At 39.0% G+C, this 18,838-nt stretch overlaps 1 protein-coding gene across 44 annotated transcripts in view; it reads right to left on the bottom strand.

The window, feature by feature from the left end:
• DTNB (dystrobrevin beta) overlaps nt 1-18,838 on the bottom strand; it is a 307,598-nt gene that overhangs the window by 138,811 nt on the left and 149,949 nt on the right. For all 44 annotated transcript variants that reach the window (XM_017964498.5, XM_035273002.3, XM_078349784.1 and 41 more), the window contains one exon: nt 10,265-10,389. In XM_017964498.5, coding sequence (XP_017819987.1) covers nt 10,265-10,389 — 125 coding nt within the window. The remainder of the gene's footprint in view (nt 1-10,264; nt 10,390-18,838) is intronic.

Raw genomic sequence — 18,838 nt, 5'->3', positions numbered from 1 at the left:
GCTACGGCGCCTGGCCTGGAGTCCATACATTTTCTAAAGAGTCAGACTTTGATTTGTACTAGTTTATTACTTTGCTGGCTACACACAAAAGGAAATATTGGTGAGCCTATCAGAAAAGTCTATCAACAGTATTAACCTTTAATCAAAAGGATCTCATGAACTAAATTCTGGATAGCCTACTGCAACTGCATACATCTGGCTTCTTCACTCTCACTCAAACCTATTTGCAAATGCACGAAGTACTGTGTGAATACTGTTTGCACTCTGCAGAGTAGCTAGAAGGTCCTCAATAAGTATTTGCTGAATGAATGAAAATTGAGAATCTCAGCAAGCGTTAAGAATTGCTATTCAGGGCTGGGCACAGTGGCTCATTCCTTTAATCTCAGGACTTTGCGAGGCAGATGACAGTGAATGACCTGAGGTCAGGAGTTCAAGACCAGCCTGGCCAACATGGCGAAACCCCATCTCCATAACAAATACAAAAAGTTAGCCAGGCGTGGTGGTATACACCTGCAATCCCAGCTACTCGGAAGCCTTGAGAACTGCTTGAGCCTGGGAGGTGGAGGTTGCAGTAGCCAAGATTGCACCAGTGCACTCTAGCCTGGGCGACAGAGCAAGACTCTGTCTCAAAAGTAAAATTAAAGAAAGAAAAGAACTGCTACTCATATGTTTTTATTTGTACCCTGCATTGCACTCTACACATTTCTTAATGCTTAGTATTGAATTTTTAGTTTGCTGTTCATATAGCTAAAACTCCTTATGTCCCCCTAATGCAGTGGTTCTCTAAACTGATCAGATGTACTAGGAAACTCTTTCGAAAGGTGGATTCTTAGCCCACCTCCAGAATTATGATTAAGTTGACCTAGAATGGAAGTACCTTGGTCATCTGTATTTTTTTTTTTTTTTGAGACGGAGTTTCACTCTTGTTGCCCAGAGTGGAGTACAATGGTACGATCTCGGCTCACCACCACCACCTCCACCTCCCGGGTTCAAGCGATTCTCCTGCCTCAGCCTCTGGAGTAGCTAGGATTACAGGCATGCGCCACCACACCTGGCTAATTTTTGTATTTTCAGTAGAGACAGGTTTTTTCCATGTTGGTCAGGTTGGTCTCGACCTCCCGACCACTGGTGGTCTGCCCACCTCAGACTCCCAAAGTGCTGAGATTATAGGCATAAGCCACCGTGCCTGGCCCATCTGTACTTTTTAAGGCTCTCTGAGAGATCTTGATATTAGTCAAGTTTGGGAATCATTAACATGTGTTGAATACAGAAAAAAATCTGTAAGACATAGAAACTCAAAGTTGAAAGGAACTTCAAAAGATATCTCATCCAACTAACAAGAATTAACTGCTTACCATCTCATCTAAATCTAAAAAAGAATCTACCAAAGGTCTGTTTGTTTGTTTTTTTGGGTGGTCTGCTAACTATGTTCCTGGCTTGGGAGTAATTCAGACTAATAAGTAGTTAAACTATAAAATCTGAAATCTAGGTAATACCTTGTAGAGTTGAAGACACTTGTAGAACAAGTTACTAGAGCTCACCAGCATCTGGTTCTCCTCTCCTTCCTAGGAACACAGAAGGCTACTTAGGCTTGATATTAGGTGGGGCTGTGAGGAAGATGGCATGTGCCATTTCTGAGCCAAAGCACAGAAGAATGGCTCTGAGCTGTCCCTACTCTTTCTTCCCCTACTGCAGCAAGGAAGAGGACTCCTGTGAACATGGTGGAGCCAGAAGAGTAAAGCAGCCTACACCACTGAACCACTGCCCAGGTCAGTTGCTCTGATCATTCCAGTCCACAACGGACTGTGTGAGAGTAACAAATAAACACTTATGAGTTGAACCACTGAGATTTGGAGGTTAATCTGCTACTGTATTATTACTTGCTCTATCCTGAATATGTAATATTCATATCCTAGGACCCAGTAGTTAGTCCCCTACCTTACAGGATTTCTCCATACAAGAATGCTCAAAGCAGCACTGTTGGCTCTGGTGAAAAACTGGAAATAATGTCCAGCAATGACTAATGAATTACTTGTGGTAAAGTCATTAAATGGAGTACCATTTGAGATTTTGGATAAATTTGAAAAATACTTTTTTTTTTTTTTGAGACTGAGTCTCGCTCTGTCACGCAGGCTGGAGTGCAGTGGCGTGATCTCAGCTCACCACAACCTCCGCCTTCTGATTCAAGCGATTCTCCTGACTCAGCCTCCTGAGTAGCTGGGACTACAGGAGCATGCCATCATGCCTGGTTAATTTTTGTATTTTTAGTAGAGACAAGGTTTCACTACATTGGACAGGTTGGTCTCGAACTCCTGCCCTCATGATCTGCCCGCCTTGGCTTCCCAAAGTGCTGGGATTACAGGCATGAGCCACCATGCCCAGCCCAAAAACATGTTATTAAATAAAGTAATAAACTTATAGAACAATATGTAGAGCATGACCATTTATATATAGTTTTAACATACCTGATTTCTATGGATGTATAAACATCTAGTAAAAGTATTTTTTAAAAGTATAAAATCACAAATACCAAACAAATGTGAGTGGCTACCCTTTGGGAGAAGGAAAGGGTGATTAGATGAGGAAGAAGAACACAGGAGACCAAAGTTTTATCTTTAATGTTTTATTCATTTTAAAAAAAGATCCAGGCTGGGCATGGTGTTTCACACCTGTAATCACAGCACTTTCAGAGGCCAAGGTAAGCAGATCACCTGAGGTCAGGAGTTTGAGACCAGCCTGGCCAACATGGTGAGACCCCGTCTCTACTAAAAATACAGCATTAGCCAGGTGTGGTGGTGCATGCCTGTAATCCCAGCTATTTGGGAGGCTGAGGCAGGAGAATTGCTTATACCTGGGAGGCAGAGATTGCAGTGAGCCGAGATTGTGCCATTGAACTCCAGCGTGGGCAACAAGAGCAAACTCCGTCTCAAAAAAAAAAATTAAAAAAAAGATTCAAGGCAAACATAATAAAATGAGAATTACTAAGGAAAAATTCAAGTTCTAATTCTTCACTCTCAATCCAAGACTGCATTTCTACTTAAATTTCTAACAGAAGACTCAATATGGGGAGGGCTTTTCAAATAGAAGAAACCTAAGGTCAGATTTGCCCAAAGACAGGGAAAGTGGAGCCACAGAACACTGAGAACACTCAGGAATTAAAGGCCTGGAACCTGTGAAGGAGGGGTGAGAGGTGGCATTAAAAGTAAGAGGACTGGTTCAAAGTATGGATAAGAAGCAGCAAAATCCCCACCACCTCCAGCCCCACCCCAACACCACACAGCCAGACGACTACTCCTTTCCAGGCCCACCAGGAACCCAGAGATTACTCTCTAAACCAAGCAGGAAGCCCCTGAGCTCAGGAGCCGCAGGTGGAGGTAGGAGTATAGAGCCCAAATGAAAACAAAGAGATTAAGTGAAAGTCTACACCAAACTATTGGATTCTCCAACATATGTCTCCTGGTCAGGATTCACTTAACTTTCGACCCCAGAATTCTATCCTAGCTATGAATATATAGAAACCCTCATGCAGTTCCATGGCGGAAACACGCCATACACTGTGGCATTATATGTGGAGGCAGAGGTTAAAAGCAACCAAGGTGTCTACCTCAGGGCATGCGGGGCACGATGGCTCAAGCCTGTAATCCCAGCACTTTGGGAGGCCGAGGTGGGTGGATCACGAGGTCAAGAGATCAAGACCATCCTGGTCAATATGGTGAAATTAGCAGGGCATGGTGGCGCGCACCTGTAGTCCCAGCTACTTGGGAGGCTGAGGCGGGAGAATTGCTTGAACCCAGGAGGCAGAGGTTGCGGTAAGCCGAGATCGCGCCATTGCACTCCAGCCTGGGTAACGAGCGAAACTCCGTCTCAAATTAAAAAAAAAATGCTATTCATAACAGCACTTACAAATAAATAATTTTAAAAAAAATTGAGACAGAGTTTCACTGTGGTTGCCCAGGCTGGAGTGCAATGATGCAATCTCAGCTCACTGCAACCTCTGCCTCTCAAGTTCAAGCAATTCTTCTGCCTCAGCCTCCTGAAGAGCTGGGATTACAGGCATGTGCCGCCACGCCCAGCTAATTTTGTATTTTCAGGAGAGATGGGGTTTCACCATGTTGGCTGGGCTCGTCTCATACTCCTGACCTCAAGTGATCTGCCCACCTGGGCCTCCCAAAGTGTTGGGATTATAGGTGTGAGCCGCTGCTCCCGGCCATAAATAAATATCTTAAAGGGACATACGGAACCATACCTACTTTTTAAGAATATATGCTAATAAAAAGATATATAACAGGCACATTAGAATGACCTATAAAAAGAAGAAAAGAAAAAAAAAGAATGATTATCTATAGGGGAAAAGGTGACTAGAGTGGTAAATGTTCATAAAAGGGAATTTTAAATATATGATAAATAGCACAAATAAAATGGTGGAGAAAGTCCACATATCATAGTAATGATTTTAATAATTATAATACGTAAATCAGTTTGAATTATAATCATAATTATAACGATATTATAATAATACATTTGAATGACCAGACTTGCCAGGCTTGGTCATTCTATCAAATGACCAAGGTTGTCACGGTAAACTATCAGGTTGTCACTTTAGATTTTTAAAATCCAGCTTATAATCTGTAACTTTTTCTCTATCATTTAGGCTCCATAGTCAAAACCTAAAGACACAAAAAAGTTGAAAGTAAAAGTTTAGAAAAAGTTACTCCACACACATACCTAGTAAAAGATATTGAAAGATGTAACTGGCAGATAAAACCAAAAAATATTAACCATTTTCCAGACTAAAAGTAAGTTATAAATCAATAACAAAAAGGCAACTAGAAAACCTCTGCATGTTTAGAAATTAAGAAAGTGTACTTCTCAAAGAAGAATCCTAACAGACCTTGGGAAATATTTAAAACTAAACAACAAAAAAATATTATGTAGTAAAACTTGGGTACTACCCAGATAAGGTTCAGAGAAATTTATAGCCTTAAATGATTCTACAAGGGGGGAAAAAAAGAAACAAAAACAATAAAACCTGAAATGAATAAGCTGACCATACCTTTAAAGAAGTTAGCAAAGGAGGATGGGCATGGTGGCTCACGCCTATAATCCCAGCACTTTGGGAGGCCGAGGTAGGTGGATCACGTGAGGTCATGAGTTCAAGACCAGCCTGGTCAACATGGTGAAACCCTGTCTCTACTAAAAATACAAAAATTAGCCAGGCATGGTGGCACATGCCTGTAATCCCAGCACTTTGGGAGGCCAAGGTGGGTAGATCACGAGGTCAAGAGACGGAGACCACCAGCCTGGCCAACATGCTGAAACCCCGTCTCTACTAAAAATACAAAAATTAGCTGGGTGTGGTGGCAGGCACCTATAATTGCAGCTACTTGGGAGGCTGAGGCAGAAGAATTACTTGGACCCAGGAGGCAGAGGTTGCAGTGAGCTGAGATCGCACCACTGCACTCCAGCCTGGGCAACAGCATGAGACTCTGTCTCAAAAAAAAAAAAAAAAACCAGTTAGAAAAGGAATAGCAAAATAGACCCAAAGAAACTTAACAAAAGAAAAAAAAAGTGCATAAATAAATGAAATGAAAAACATATAATACATACACTAAGAGGTTATCAAAACTAAAAGTTGGTCCTTTGAAAAGTCCAGTAGATTGGAACAAACCTAAGTCAAGATTTGACAGCTTAAAAAAAAAAGTCATTAAATACATTAGAGTGGAAATTAAAAAGGCTCATTAGCATACATACTGTGGACTTATAAAGACAATAAAATATTATGAACTTTGTGTCAACAACTTTTAAAATTGAGATAAAATTAATAAATTCCTACAAACAGAAAATGCTCCAAGGCAACTTCAAAGATATATTAAAAATAAAAATAGTTTTCTAATTGTTTTTTAAACATTGAATTACCAGTTAAAACTCTTCCCACAAATAAATCTTCAGGCTTAGACGGCTCCATTAGTGAGTTTCATCAAAAATTTACAAAGAAAATAACTCCAATCTTGAACAAGCTCTTTCAAAAATATAAAAAGAGAGAATGCTCCCCAATTTTGTAAGAATCGCAAACTGGACAATAAAAACAACAAAACAAAAACAACCCCCAAATCGAGGAAAGTTACAGGCCAATTTCACTCAAAAACATATCCAGAATCTAAACAAAATATAAGCAAACAAAACCCAGCAGTATATTCAAACAATGCACAACTCAGATTTACCTCAGAAGGTAAAGATGATTTTAAAAAACCATTAATGTAATTCACTACAATAACAGAATAAAGAAAAAGTCTTTGATCATCAGTAGAGAAAATCATATAATCATCTCAACACAGAAAAAGGTCTTTGATAAAATTCAGCATCCATTCATGACAAAAAGAAAGCACCGTTAGCAAACTAGAAATAAAAGGGAACTTCTTAAACCTGATAAATAGTTTCGACAAAACCTACATCAAATAACACACTAAATGAATGCTGAAAGCATTCTCTTCGGGATTAGTAATAACACAAAAACGCCTTCTAAACCACTTCTATTCAGTATTGCACCAGAGGGGCTAGCCAGCGTAGTAAGACACCCTCCGCCCTGCAAAAAGTATGATTAATTTTCAAAAGTATAAGGTATGGAAGAGAAGAAAGAAAGCAGTCATTATTTGATGATCAGATAATTATTTATAGAAAATTCAAAAGAATCTCAGTATAAAGTACTAGAATTAAGGAACAATTTAAGCAAGATGACTACACAGATAGTGGACTAAAATACAAAAACTATTTGCATTTCCATACACTAGTAACAAATTGTTAAGAATTATAATTCAGGGCTGGGCGCGGTGGCTCACGCCTATAATCCCAGCACTTTGGGAGGCCGAGGAGGGTGGATCACGAGGTCAAGAGATCGAGACCATCCTGGCCAACGAGGTGAAACCCTGTCTTTACTAAAAATACAAAAATTAGCTGGGCATGGTGGCACGTGCCTGTAGTCCCAGCTACTCAGGAGGCTGAGGCAGGAGAGTTGCCTGAACCCAGGAGGCGGAGGTGCGGTGAGCCGAGATCGCGCCATTGCACTCCAGTCTGGGTAACAACAGCGAAACTCTGTCTCAAAAAAAAAAAAAAAAAGAAATATAATTCAGAAAATATTCCATTGCCCAACATCATATGTTTACCAAAACTCATCGAATTGTACGCTTAAAGTAGGTGTATTTTATTGCATGTAAAGTACATCTCAAATAGCTATAGGAAAAAAGATATTACTAATACTTTTTGTAACAGCAATTACAAATGTCAAGAGAAACGAAAATTAATCTAATATATAAACACTTTTCTGGGGAAAAATTATAAAACTTTACTTAAAGGTATAAGAAGATATTTAAATAACCGCAAAGACACATTCATGGAATGAAAGCTTTAATAGCATAAAGATGTCAATTCTCCCCAATTCGATCTTTAGAGTCAATGAATCTCTGATCAAAAATCTCAACAACATTTTATGAGGAACTCAATAAGATAAGTCTAAAATTTATATGAAAGAGCAAAGAGCGGCCGGGCACAGTGGCTCAAGCCTGTAATCCCAGCACTTTAGGAGGCCAAGGTGGGTGGATCACGAGGTCAACAGATTGAGACAGTCCTGGTCAACATGGTGGAACTCCATGTATTTTTTTGTACTAAAAATACAAAAAATTAGCTGGGCATGGTGGCGCGTGCCTGTAATCCCAGCTACTCAGGAGGCTGAGGGAGGAGAATTGCCTGAACCCAGGAGGTGGAGGTTGCGGTGAGCCGAGATCGCGCCATTGCACTCCAGCCTGGGTAACAAGAGCGAAACTCCGTCTCAAAAAAAAAGAAAGAGCAAAGAGCAAATAATAGACAAGACACTCAGGAAAAAAGTAGATTACTGAGTCTCTTATGGTAATTAAGACAGTGAGATATTGGCGTAGGGACAGACAATTTGACCAAAGGAGCAGAACAAAGAACCCAGAAGCCAGCCTGTGCATATTTGGAAACTTCGTTTTTGACAATAGTGGCACTGTAGTCAGTGGGGAAATGATGGATTACCTAATAAACGACCCCGAGACAAGTTATTATTCAGATGCAGAAAGCGAGGGGCTGGGGATGAGAATTGGATATTCTACATCACACCCCACACAAAAATCCACTCCAAATGAATTAAAGACATATGAAAGGGCCATCTTTAAAACCTAAAGAAAAAAATAAGGAGAAAGCCACTATCATGTGGGGGCAGGGAAAGATTTTTTTTTTTAATTCAACACGAAAAACACTAACCAAAAAGGAAAAGGGTTAACAGATTGAACACAAAAAGGGATTATAGGCAACAAATAAATTGTGCTATGGAGCACTGTGTAGGGGTGGGGATCGTTTTTTCCCCAAGAACAAAAAGAAGGCAATGAGAAACCACAGGAAAAACAACAACAACAACTTTACAAGAAAATCAATCAGTTAACAAATCAATAGGAATGATTTTCGGCAATCAACAGTAGGTACAAAAGAGCCCAGTGAACTCCAATGACGGAGTAACTGCACAAAAGGATCCACCAAATCGCAGCACACTATGTAACTCTGTAATGAAGGATACTAACTGTAAATGCCATTATTTGGTTTTCAACTATTAGATTTAACCCTTAATCAACCTCAGAAGACTTAGTTATGGTTATAGAAGAGAAGAGAAATATTATCAGCTTTGACAATATTAAAATAAGGACACAGATGACAGACATTAGGAAGCAAAGGAAAAGTAAACAGAAAGTGCTAATTTTCTCAGTTGACAAAGTGGAAGTCAAAAAGAAGTTACAAGAAATCGAGTTTTTAAAATATTATTTAAAATTAAAAAGGTAACCAACTTTAAAATGGTGATATAATTATAAAAAACAGGGATGGGTTGGTATTCAGAGTTAGAAGTGAGGTTGACTTCTTACAACACAAGTCAGTCAATAATGTCTACAACTGGCTGGGCACAGTGGCTCACACCTATAATCCCAGCACTCTGGGAGGCTGAGGCAGGTGGATCACTTGAACCCAGGAGTTCAAGACCAGTCTGGGCAACATGGTGAAACACCATCTCTACTTAAAAAATTTTTTAAAGTCAGCTGAGCATGGTGGCCTGAGCTTGTAGTCCCAGCTACTTGTGAGGCTGAAGTGGGAGGATTGCATTTGAACCTGGGAGGCAGAGGTTGCAGTGGGCCAAGATCACGCCACTGTGCACCAGCCTGGGTGACAAAGTGAGACCCTGTCTCAAAAAATAAGAAGAATGATAATAATGTCTAAAACTGTTAAGTCAAGAAACGGTGCTCCCAACATATTATTTAGAAATATGGAGATAACTTAGTAGACTTAAAACCCAAAGGACAGTGAAGTGTGGGAGGGTATGTAATGAATAAATACATTCATTACAACCTCTTCTGTGTGACTGAATTTTCAATTCACATACATGGATTATTTTAATAGTTATAAAAAGATTTCTAAATAATTGAAAGAAAACAGGAAAAAGATCAAGATTCTCTAGAGCTCATTTAGTTAAACTACCTTCCACCTGGCAGGTAAAAGAAAATGAATGCCCACTCCAACAGAAAAACTTCTAAACACCTGATAAAGATTCATGATCCAAAACCCTACCAAATTTATTCATCAGGGAAGCATAGTATCAACATTTAATTCAGAGTGAAGAAAGCAGTTTAGAAGCTGAATCTCATCCTTCACTGTTTCTCTTCCTCCCCTTTTCTCTTTCTGTTTCTCAACTTTCTTGTTCCCATCTAGCTTTGCTTTACTTAGCATGAATATTCAACTAAATATACATACAAAACACCAGTTTTATTTATAGAATATAGTCTTATGTTTCCTAATTTTGTCTCAATACAAAAAGAACAAATTAAGTTGATTTTCATTTCCATGTTGTCTAAATTAATTTAAGTCTCTATGAGCATTACTGCTATAGAGAAAAAGATTTCTACCACTGATTTAAGGAATGAACCCAAAACAACAAAAGGCAACCCAGCTAAAACCAGAAGAGTAATTACTCTTCAATGGACTCATGTTTCTGGAGACTGCCATATTACTCAGGCTTCAGGAATCAGGAGCTAGATTTCCATGAGGTTACGGTGATTTACAGAGAAGAAAGCCTGAAGTCTAAGTTCCCCCAATAGAAGGTAAAAACCCAGAAGTTGAATGTTCATGTTAAGTGACGTCTGGTTTTGATCCACAGAATTTCACAAGGCCCCCATTTCAGTGTGATTCACATCCACAGCAGGTATATACTTACACTATATGTGCAAGGTCAAGTGGTTTCTCTGGTTGCTCAGGAAAAACAGGATGCGGGGGTTCTCTTGTGGGTACACACCCCAAAGATTTACTAATTGCATGGCTCAGCTTCTTTGCAGGAGATTTCTGTGTCAAATCAGAAAATAATAAGGAATCAACTCTTCAAAAGAAGAAAGGAACTTCAAAAAAAAAACCTTGTGACAAGAGTGCAGAAAACATCTTTTCAAATACAAATCAAGTTTCATTACAGTCAACATCACTGGGCCCTGCAGAAAGGAATCTCCAGTTGTCCCAAGGTCACCTGTGGTCCTTCATTTCTGCAGTTCCTCCTTCATGTTTACAATAAAGTCACACTATCAAGCAATGTCAACTTTCCTTCTGGACATCTCTATGTACTCCTGGCAGGAACTACCTCTTTTGATGCTTCCGGATCATTTTTGCTAAGATGTTAATGTTAATTCCCCAATCAGAGTCAGAACATTTTGATGGAGGCCAGGTGCCGTGGCTCAGGCCTGTAATCCCAATACTTTGAAAGGCCAAGGCGGTTGGATCACCTAAGGTCAGGAGTTCGAGACCGGTCTGACCAACACATCTCTACTAAAAATACAAAATTAGCTGCATGTGGTGGTGGGTGCCTGTAATCCCAGCTATTTGGGAGGCTGAGGCAAGAAAATTGATTGAACCTGGGAGGCAGAGGATGCAGTGAGCCAAGATCATGCCATTGCACTTCAGCCTGGGCAGCAAGAGCAAAACTCTGTCTCAAAAAAAAAAAAAAGAAAGAAAAAAAGAGAGAAAACCCTTTTTGATGGGCTACAGTACTAAAAGGCTAAGAGTACATAGCTTATGGATGTTAGCAGATTAGCTAACTAAGTCACATCCCCAAGATGTTAGGATATTCCCAAATAAACATGAGGCAGAACACTTGATATTAGGGGTCAGGTTATGTAGTCAGATAGAGTACATTCACAATACACAGGCAGCATCAGACCCAGGGCTCTATATTATGATATATAACGCTACAAAAAATGAGTTGGCATACCAATACATTTTTCTGGAAGGTAGAATAATACACACCTAAGACTACCGAGTCTAAGATTTAATCATAAATATGCACAAAAGTAAACAATATGCCACAATTAAGTTATATGGAACATTCACTTCTAAAACCCCCATATTTGAGGAAGCTCCTTTTATACAGATTATACTGTCCAGACAGTTCCTCTAAAATAACACTTATCTGAGATTTTCTCGGCAGGATATTAACTGTAAAAAAGTTTAAATATTTCATTCTGATGCCTCTGCAGTTTATTACCATATGTGCCACTTTAATCGGGAAATAAAACATGGTTGCAGCTTCTGCTTCATCAATACCACATCCCCACTAGACTTCTACATGCTGCTTGTTATAGTGTTTTAACACACAATAAACAAAAATCTGTTTGCCTGTAAGGCCATATAGGCCCAGTTAATGAATATTTATTTATAATAAAGACTGAATAATACAATTTCTTCAGAAACTTCATGTTTTGGCTCCAAATCATCTACTACTATTCCCTTCAACACATTCAATTCTGGGAAAAGTTGGTCAGGCACAGTGGCTCACTCTTGTAATCCCAGCACTTTGGAAAGCAAATGCAGGTAGATTGCTTAAGCCCAGGAATATGAGATCAGCCTAAGCAAATGGTGAAACCCTGTCTCTACAAAAAGTACCAGAAACACTTAGGTGGTGCGGTGGCATGGACCTCTAATCCCCGAGACTTGGGAAGCTGAGGTGGGAGGATTGCTTGAGCCTGGGCTGTGGAGGCTGCAGTGAGCAAAGATTGCACCAACTGCACTCTAGCCTGGGCGACAGAGTGAGACCCCGTCTCAAAAACAGAGAAAAGAACAGAACATTCTGGGAAAAGTCTAGATGTAACCTAATTTCCTTAAAAGTATATACAGCAAAACACAGCGGAAATTCTGAACTTCCCTAACTTCTTTCCATTTTCTTTTTGCCCAACAAGAAGTCGTGATGTGACGCTGATTGTTCCCCCACTAATCCAGTTTCTGCACTGCCCCCAGAGATCGTGTCACTCTTCTGCTTAATATCCTTCAAAGGCTGATAGTCACTTACAGAATGAGATCTACATAAATGTCTCATTTTCCATACAAAAGCTTTCACACTTGACTCCTGCCTCTCTCTTTCCACTTCCCACTCACCTAAGTGATGAGCTGCTCACAGTTAACTCAAAATACATTGTGTTCTTTTAGGTCTCTGTATCTTGACACATGCCTTTCCCAGGTCTCCCTTTCCCAATCTATCTTTCTATAAATTTTTTGCTCTTCTCTCAAGCCTGCTGGTCAGCAACCCTTCCTCTGTGAAGACTTTCCTCACTGCTCCATATGACAGCAAGTGCCTTTCCAGGCTCCCATTTACCTGTACCTATTTCCATTGTTGCACCTTACCATGCTCTACTGCAATTTTTAATTTGCTTGTCCATCTCTGTTATATTAGTGCTTCTCAGGGGTAGGATCTACATCTTATTCATCTTTGTATTTTCAGAACTTGTCCTATAATAGAATGTGTATTTGAACAAATTATTTACCTAGATGAATTTTCTAGATTGCTTTTACCTACCTAGTAAAATCACATATATCTTATTTTTTTTTTTGAGAACTACAAGTACGGGCAATCAGAGGACATCAAAGAGAGCACCTTACCTCACCTTTATAATGAAACACTACATCTGTCATCGATGTATTAATTTCATGATTTTTTGCTCTATCTGCCATTAATTCATGCAATGTATTTAAAATATATTATCACACAGACTACTTGAGCTCCATCCTAAAAATAATAGCCATTACACAGAAAGGTAAATTCAATACATCAGGATGAATTCCAAATAATTAAAGCACATCAAGAGAAGCTTGGTATGTATGGGAAGGAAAAAAAAGGAAATAAACACATGTAATCATACTATTAACTAAGGTCTAGGAAAAACCAAAAAAGATATTACCCTGAAAATTTTAATACTATGTACCCAATTAGGTTGTCTAAACACATAAATAAGTGATTTCCTTAAGAGATCTCAGAGTGATTATGACTTGGGCCTGAAGTGAATTTTGATAATAGTTAGTTTAGGAGGCTACTATTAACAAAGTCTCTAAAGCAAGAGTTTGAAAAATAGGGTAAGTGTCAAGACAGGAGCATTAGCTCTTCTGTCCAGTCAGCCCTTAGGATGAGGCCCCAGAATTGAGAGTCGATGACTAAAAATTTCAGGAAGCTAGGAGGGAGCGAGGGCAGAAGAACAGCACTACAGGTGCAGGACCTGGAGTCTCCTACACTTCCTTTAAGCACCTGTATAAGGGATGCTGTTTGAGGACTCTGTACTTTCTCCCAACTTGCACTCTAAAACTGATTTAATGGAGATGTCTTAACTTAGAAAGTTAAATCTCCTCTAAATACTGTTAGGCAATTATTTTAAATAGGATATTGCATTTTCAATACCCTAATCCACTTTACCTAATTTCAAAACATGTCCTATCCTCTCTCAAAAATACTACAGGGTTATATTTTAAAAATATATGAAGATGGGCATGCTGGCTCACACCTGTAAAGCCATCACTTTGGGAGGTCAAGGTGGGGGGATCACTTGAGGCAAGGAGTTTGTGACTAGCCTGGGCAAGTCTCCATCTCAAAAACAAACAAAAAAACCAAACAAAAACCATTAGCTACGTGTTATGGCATATACCTGTAGTCCTAGCCTCTCAGGAGGCTGAGGTGAGAGGATCACTTGAGTCCACGAGCATGAGGCTGCAGTGAGCTACAACAGTCCCACTGTATTCCAGCCTAAGTGACAGAGTGAGACTCTGTCTCTAAATATATATATACACACACACCAAAGAGTATAAAATGTATATGTACAGTTTTAAAAGTTATTAAACAAACACCTACCTATTCACTATTCTGCCTGTGATACAGAACATTAGTCACTCTGAAAACTCCTGATGGGCCCTTATCCTAATACTATATCCACACCCACTCTGCCTCCTCCTCTCCTGATAATCACTATCCTGGATTTTATATTAATCATTTCTTTATTATCTTACCAACTACGTATAAATAATACATTGTTTAGATACATATAAAACCTGTATAGCCCTATATATATACTTCCACAACTTGCTTCTTTCACTCAGCTATGTTACAATTTATCCATTTTGATGGATGTAATTTCAATTTATTCATTTTTTTCATTGCTTAATTACATTGGAATTTATATATCCATTCCACTGCTGATGTATGTTTGGAGTGTTTCCATGTTTTCCATTCATTTGCAATGCCGGTATAACTTTCTTGTCCATGTCTCTTAGTGGCCATGTACAAGAATTTTGTAACAGTGGAATTATTGGCTCATAGGGTTATGCACATTCAAATTTACTAAGCACTGCCAACTTGTTTTTACAAAGTGGTTACACTAATTTCCACTCTCATCAGCTGTGTAAGGTTCCTTCAACTTCACATTCTGGCCAGCTTTGTTACTGCCAGACATTTTAACATTTGCCAAGCTGGTGGGTGATGAATGGTATTGTGGTTTTAAATTGCAATTCCCTGGTTATTAAAAAGATTGAGTCTCTTTTCCTATGTTTATGGGCCATTTGTGTTTCTTCTTCTGTGAAATGTCTGTTCCTATCTTTGTCATAGGGTTGCAATGGATGGCCTTTTTTTTAAACTGATTTGTAAGAGTTCTTTATGCTTTTCGTATTTTAATCCTAGGAAAGTTATATCTCACAAACAACTCCTATTTTGAGGCTTGTTTCTCATTCTACTATGTTTTTGATGAACATCTTTAATAACAGCAGTCCCAATTTAGTAATTTTTTCCTCTACATTTTTGTGCTTTTTGTACCTTAAGAAATATTTCCCTTCCCAAGGCTATAAGGTCTACTCCTACACTGCCATCTAAAGTTTTATAGTTTTCACTTTTTAGATTTAAGTTTGAATCTACTTAGAAATAATGTCTCGATAAGTACGAGGAAATAATCCAATTTTGTCCTACACTTACTACTTAATCATTTAATAGTCCATTATCTAATAAATGGACTATTTATTACATACATTCCTGCTGGATATATATTCTATTTCTATCCCTATAGCAACACCAGTGATTTTATGACTATAGCTGCCTCCTATCTTTTCAGGAAGTGCAAATGCCCCAGACATACATTCTTTGAGGGTGTCTTATCTTTGGCTCTTTGAACTTTCCACTTAAGTTTTAGAATCAGTTTGTCATTTACCACCAAAAAAAATCCTGTTGGGATTTCAATGTGAACTGATCAAATCTATGGATAATTCCAGACAGAAGTAACATCTTTGCATACTGACCATTCCTTTCCATGAACATGTTCGTTTCTCCATGTACTCAAATCTTCTTTAATGTCTTTCAACAAAGTTTCAAATTCTCCTCCATAAAGGATTTATATGTCTGTTATTATTCCTAGGTATTTTACAAATAGGTTTTGTATATAGTGACCCTGTTCTTTTTTGTAAGTTGTGATAAAATATACATAGCATAAAATTTACCATCCCAATCATTTTATTATTATTTTAGAGACAGGATCTCGCTGTTGCCCAGGTTGGAGTGCCTGCTGCTCAATTATTTAAAAATGTACAGTTAAGGCAGGGCGCGGTGGCTCACGCCTATAATCCCAGCACTTTGGGAGGCCAAGGCAGGTGGATCACCTGAGGTCAGGAGTTCAAGACCAGCCTGGTCAACATGGTGAAACCCCATCTCTACTAAAAATACAAAAAATTAGCTGGGCATCATGGTGGCAGGGCTGTAATCCCAGATACCTGGGAGGCTGAGGCAGGAGAATTGCTTCAACCTGCGAGGAGGAGGTTGCAGTGAGCCGAGATCGCACCACTGCACTCCAGCCTAGGTGACAACAAGACTACATCTCAAAAAAAAAAGTACAGCTCAGTAGGGTGAAGTATATGCACATTGTTGTGCAACCAATCTCAGGAATATTTTCATCTTGCAGAACCATAACGACATGCTCATTAAACAAATGCCCTTTTCCCCTTCCTTCCAGCCCCTGAAAACCACCAATGACATGTAGAATGCTTCCGCCCCTTGATTATCATGAATAGCGCTGCTATGAACATAGGTGCACAAACACTTCCTTGAGACCCTGCTTTCAATACTTTTGGTTATATATCCGTAAGTGGAATTGCTGGATTATATGGTAGTTTTTTTTTTAACTTTTTGAGGAACCACCGTACTACTTTCCACAAAAGTTGCGCCATTTTAAACTCCACCAATAGTGCACAATGGGTACGATTTCTTAGGGTTGCCAATAAAATGCTGAATAAAAGTGAAGACGGCAAGCCTTCTTGTTTTGTTTCCAATCTTAAATCTTTTCAACTTTTTGCCAGTAAATATAAGAGATGTTATCAGATTTTACAAGTACTTTACATTAGGTTAAGGGGAGTTTCTCCTACCCATAGATTGCTAAGGTTTTTGTTGTTGTTCTGTGTGTGTTTAAATTATCAACAGATGTCGGGTTTTTTGTTTTTTGTTTTGAGGCTGAGTTTCAGTCAATTCCCAGGCTGGAGTGCAGTGACTCGATCTTGGCTCACTGCAACCTCCACCTCCTGGGTTCAACAGATTCACCTGACTCAGCCTCACTGTGCCCAGACTAGATGTTGGGTTTAATTAAATATTTTATATGAGTCTTTCAAGATAACTATAAGGATTTAATCCATCAATCTATGAATGTGGTAAATTATAAGAATATACCCTTGATTGATGAATAAAAAAAGTGTAGTCACAATATATTATTTTTCCTAAACACTGCTGAATTGAGTTTTCTATTTTCTTCATGTTTTCGTTTATGTTTGTAAGAAGAAAATGGCTTGTAATTTTCCTTTTCTTGCTGACTTTTAAGACTTTGGTACCAAGGTTATTCTAGCCTCAAAAATAAAATTGGGAATGCTCATTATTTCTTAAAGAATCTGGGAAATTTTATATAATACTGCAATTGTCCTTTTATTTGAACATTTGCTGAAATTCATGTAAAGTCATTCAGGCCTGGTTATTTCCTTTGTGTAAATATAGTGAGCAAATTCAATTTCTTTCTTTCTTTTTTTTTTTTGAGACAGAGTCTCGCTCTGTCACTAAGCTGGAGTGCAGTGGCGCAATCTCGGCTCACTGCAACCTCCACCTCCCGGGTTCAAGAAATTCTCCTGCCTCAGCCTCCTGAGTAGCCGGGACTATAGGCGTGCGCCACCACGCCCAGCTAATTTTTGTATTTTTAGTAGAGATGGGGTTTCACCATGTTGGCCAGGATGGTCTTGATCTCCTGACCTCGTGATCTGCCTGCCTCAGCCTCCCAAAGTGCTGGGATTACAGGCGTGAGCCACCACGCCCGGCCTCAATTTCTTTAATAATTATGTTACTATTTGGGTGTTCTATCCCATCTTGAATCAGTTTTGGTAAGCAATGCTGTTTTAGAAATTTGTTCATGGGCCGGGCGCAGTGGCTTAAGCCTGTAATCCCAGCACTTTGGGAGGCCGAGGCGGGTGGATCACGAGGTCAAGAGATCGAGACCATACTGGTCAACATAGTGAAACCCCGTCTCTACTAAAAATGCAAAAAATTAGCTGGGCATGGTGGTGCGTGCCTGTAATCCCAGCTACTCAGGAGGCTGAGGCAGGAGAATTGCCTGAACCCAGGAGGCGGAGGCTGCGGTGAGCCGAGATCGCGTCATTGCACTCCAGCCTGGGTAACAAGAGCGAAACTCCATCTCAAAAAAAAAAAAAAAGAAAGAAAAAAGAAATCTGTTCATTTCAACTTAGGTTTTAATAACCAAATATACAGTTTATCTTTTTGCCCTTGATTTCCCAGAGAATATAGTCTATATAATATTACACTAATTCTCTTTTGAGGCTTCCTTTATGTGGTCGATTTTTGTGTATTTGAAAAAAAAACATGCAATCATTCATTGCTGGATATGTTAAAATTATCCAGTTTGATAATGTATTTCTCAATCTCACCATGTTCCTATTAACTTTTAATTCATATATTTTACAGCTACATTATTAGATGTGTATTAGTGTAGAACTGTTAATTTTGTCTTATTATCTTTGATAAACCATCTCTGGTAAAGATGATATAATATTCAAAGTTTGAATATGATAAATTCAATGATAAATATGATAAAAAATTCAAAGTTTACCATTCTGACCTCTCTGGTAAAGATTTTTGCCTTGAAATTCTTTTTCTAAGGTTAATCTAATTTCAACAAATTTATTTTGATTAGTACTTGGCCTGGTTTGGCTTTTTTATTCATAACTTTCAATTCTGTGTCCATATTTTTTGGCTGTCTCTTGTAAACAGCATACAGAGAGATTTTTTTTTTCCCCCCTAAGACAGAGTCTTGCTCTGTTACCCAGGCTGGAGTAGAGTGGCATGATCTTGGCTCACTGCAACTCTGCCTCCCTGGTTCAGGTGATTCTCCTGCCTCAGCCTCCTGAGTAGCTGGGATTACAGGTGCATGCCACCACACTCAGATAATTTTTGTATTTTTAGTAG

The sequence above is a fragment of the Callithrix jacchus genome, chromosome 14 (assembly GCF_049354715.1).
Source record: "Callithrix jacchus isolate 240 chromosome 14, calJac240_pri, whole genome shotgun sequence".
Classification (NCBI taxonomy): Eukaryota; Metazoa; Chordata; class Mammalia; order Primates; family Cebidae; genus Callithrix; species Callithrix jacchus.
The sequence above is the reverse complement of the archived record's forward strand: the minus strand, read 5'-3'. Positions and strand labels throughout refer to the sequence as shown.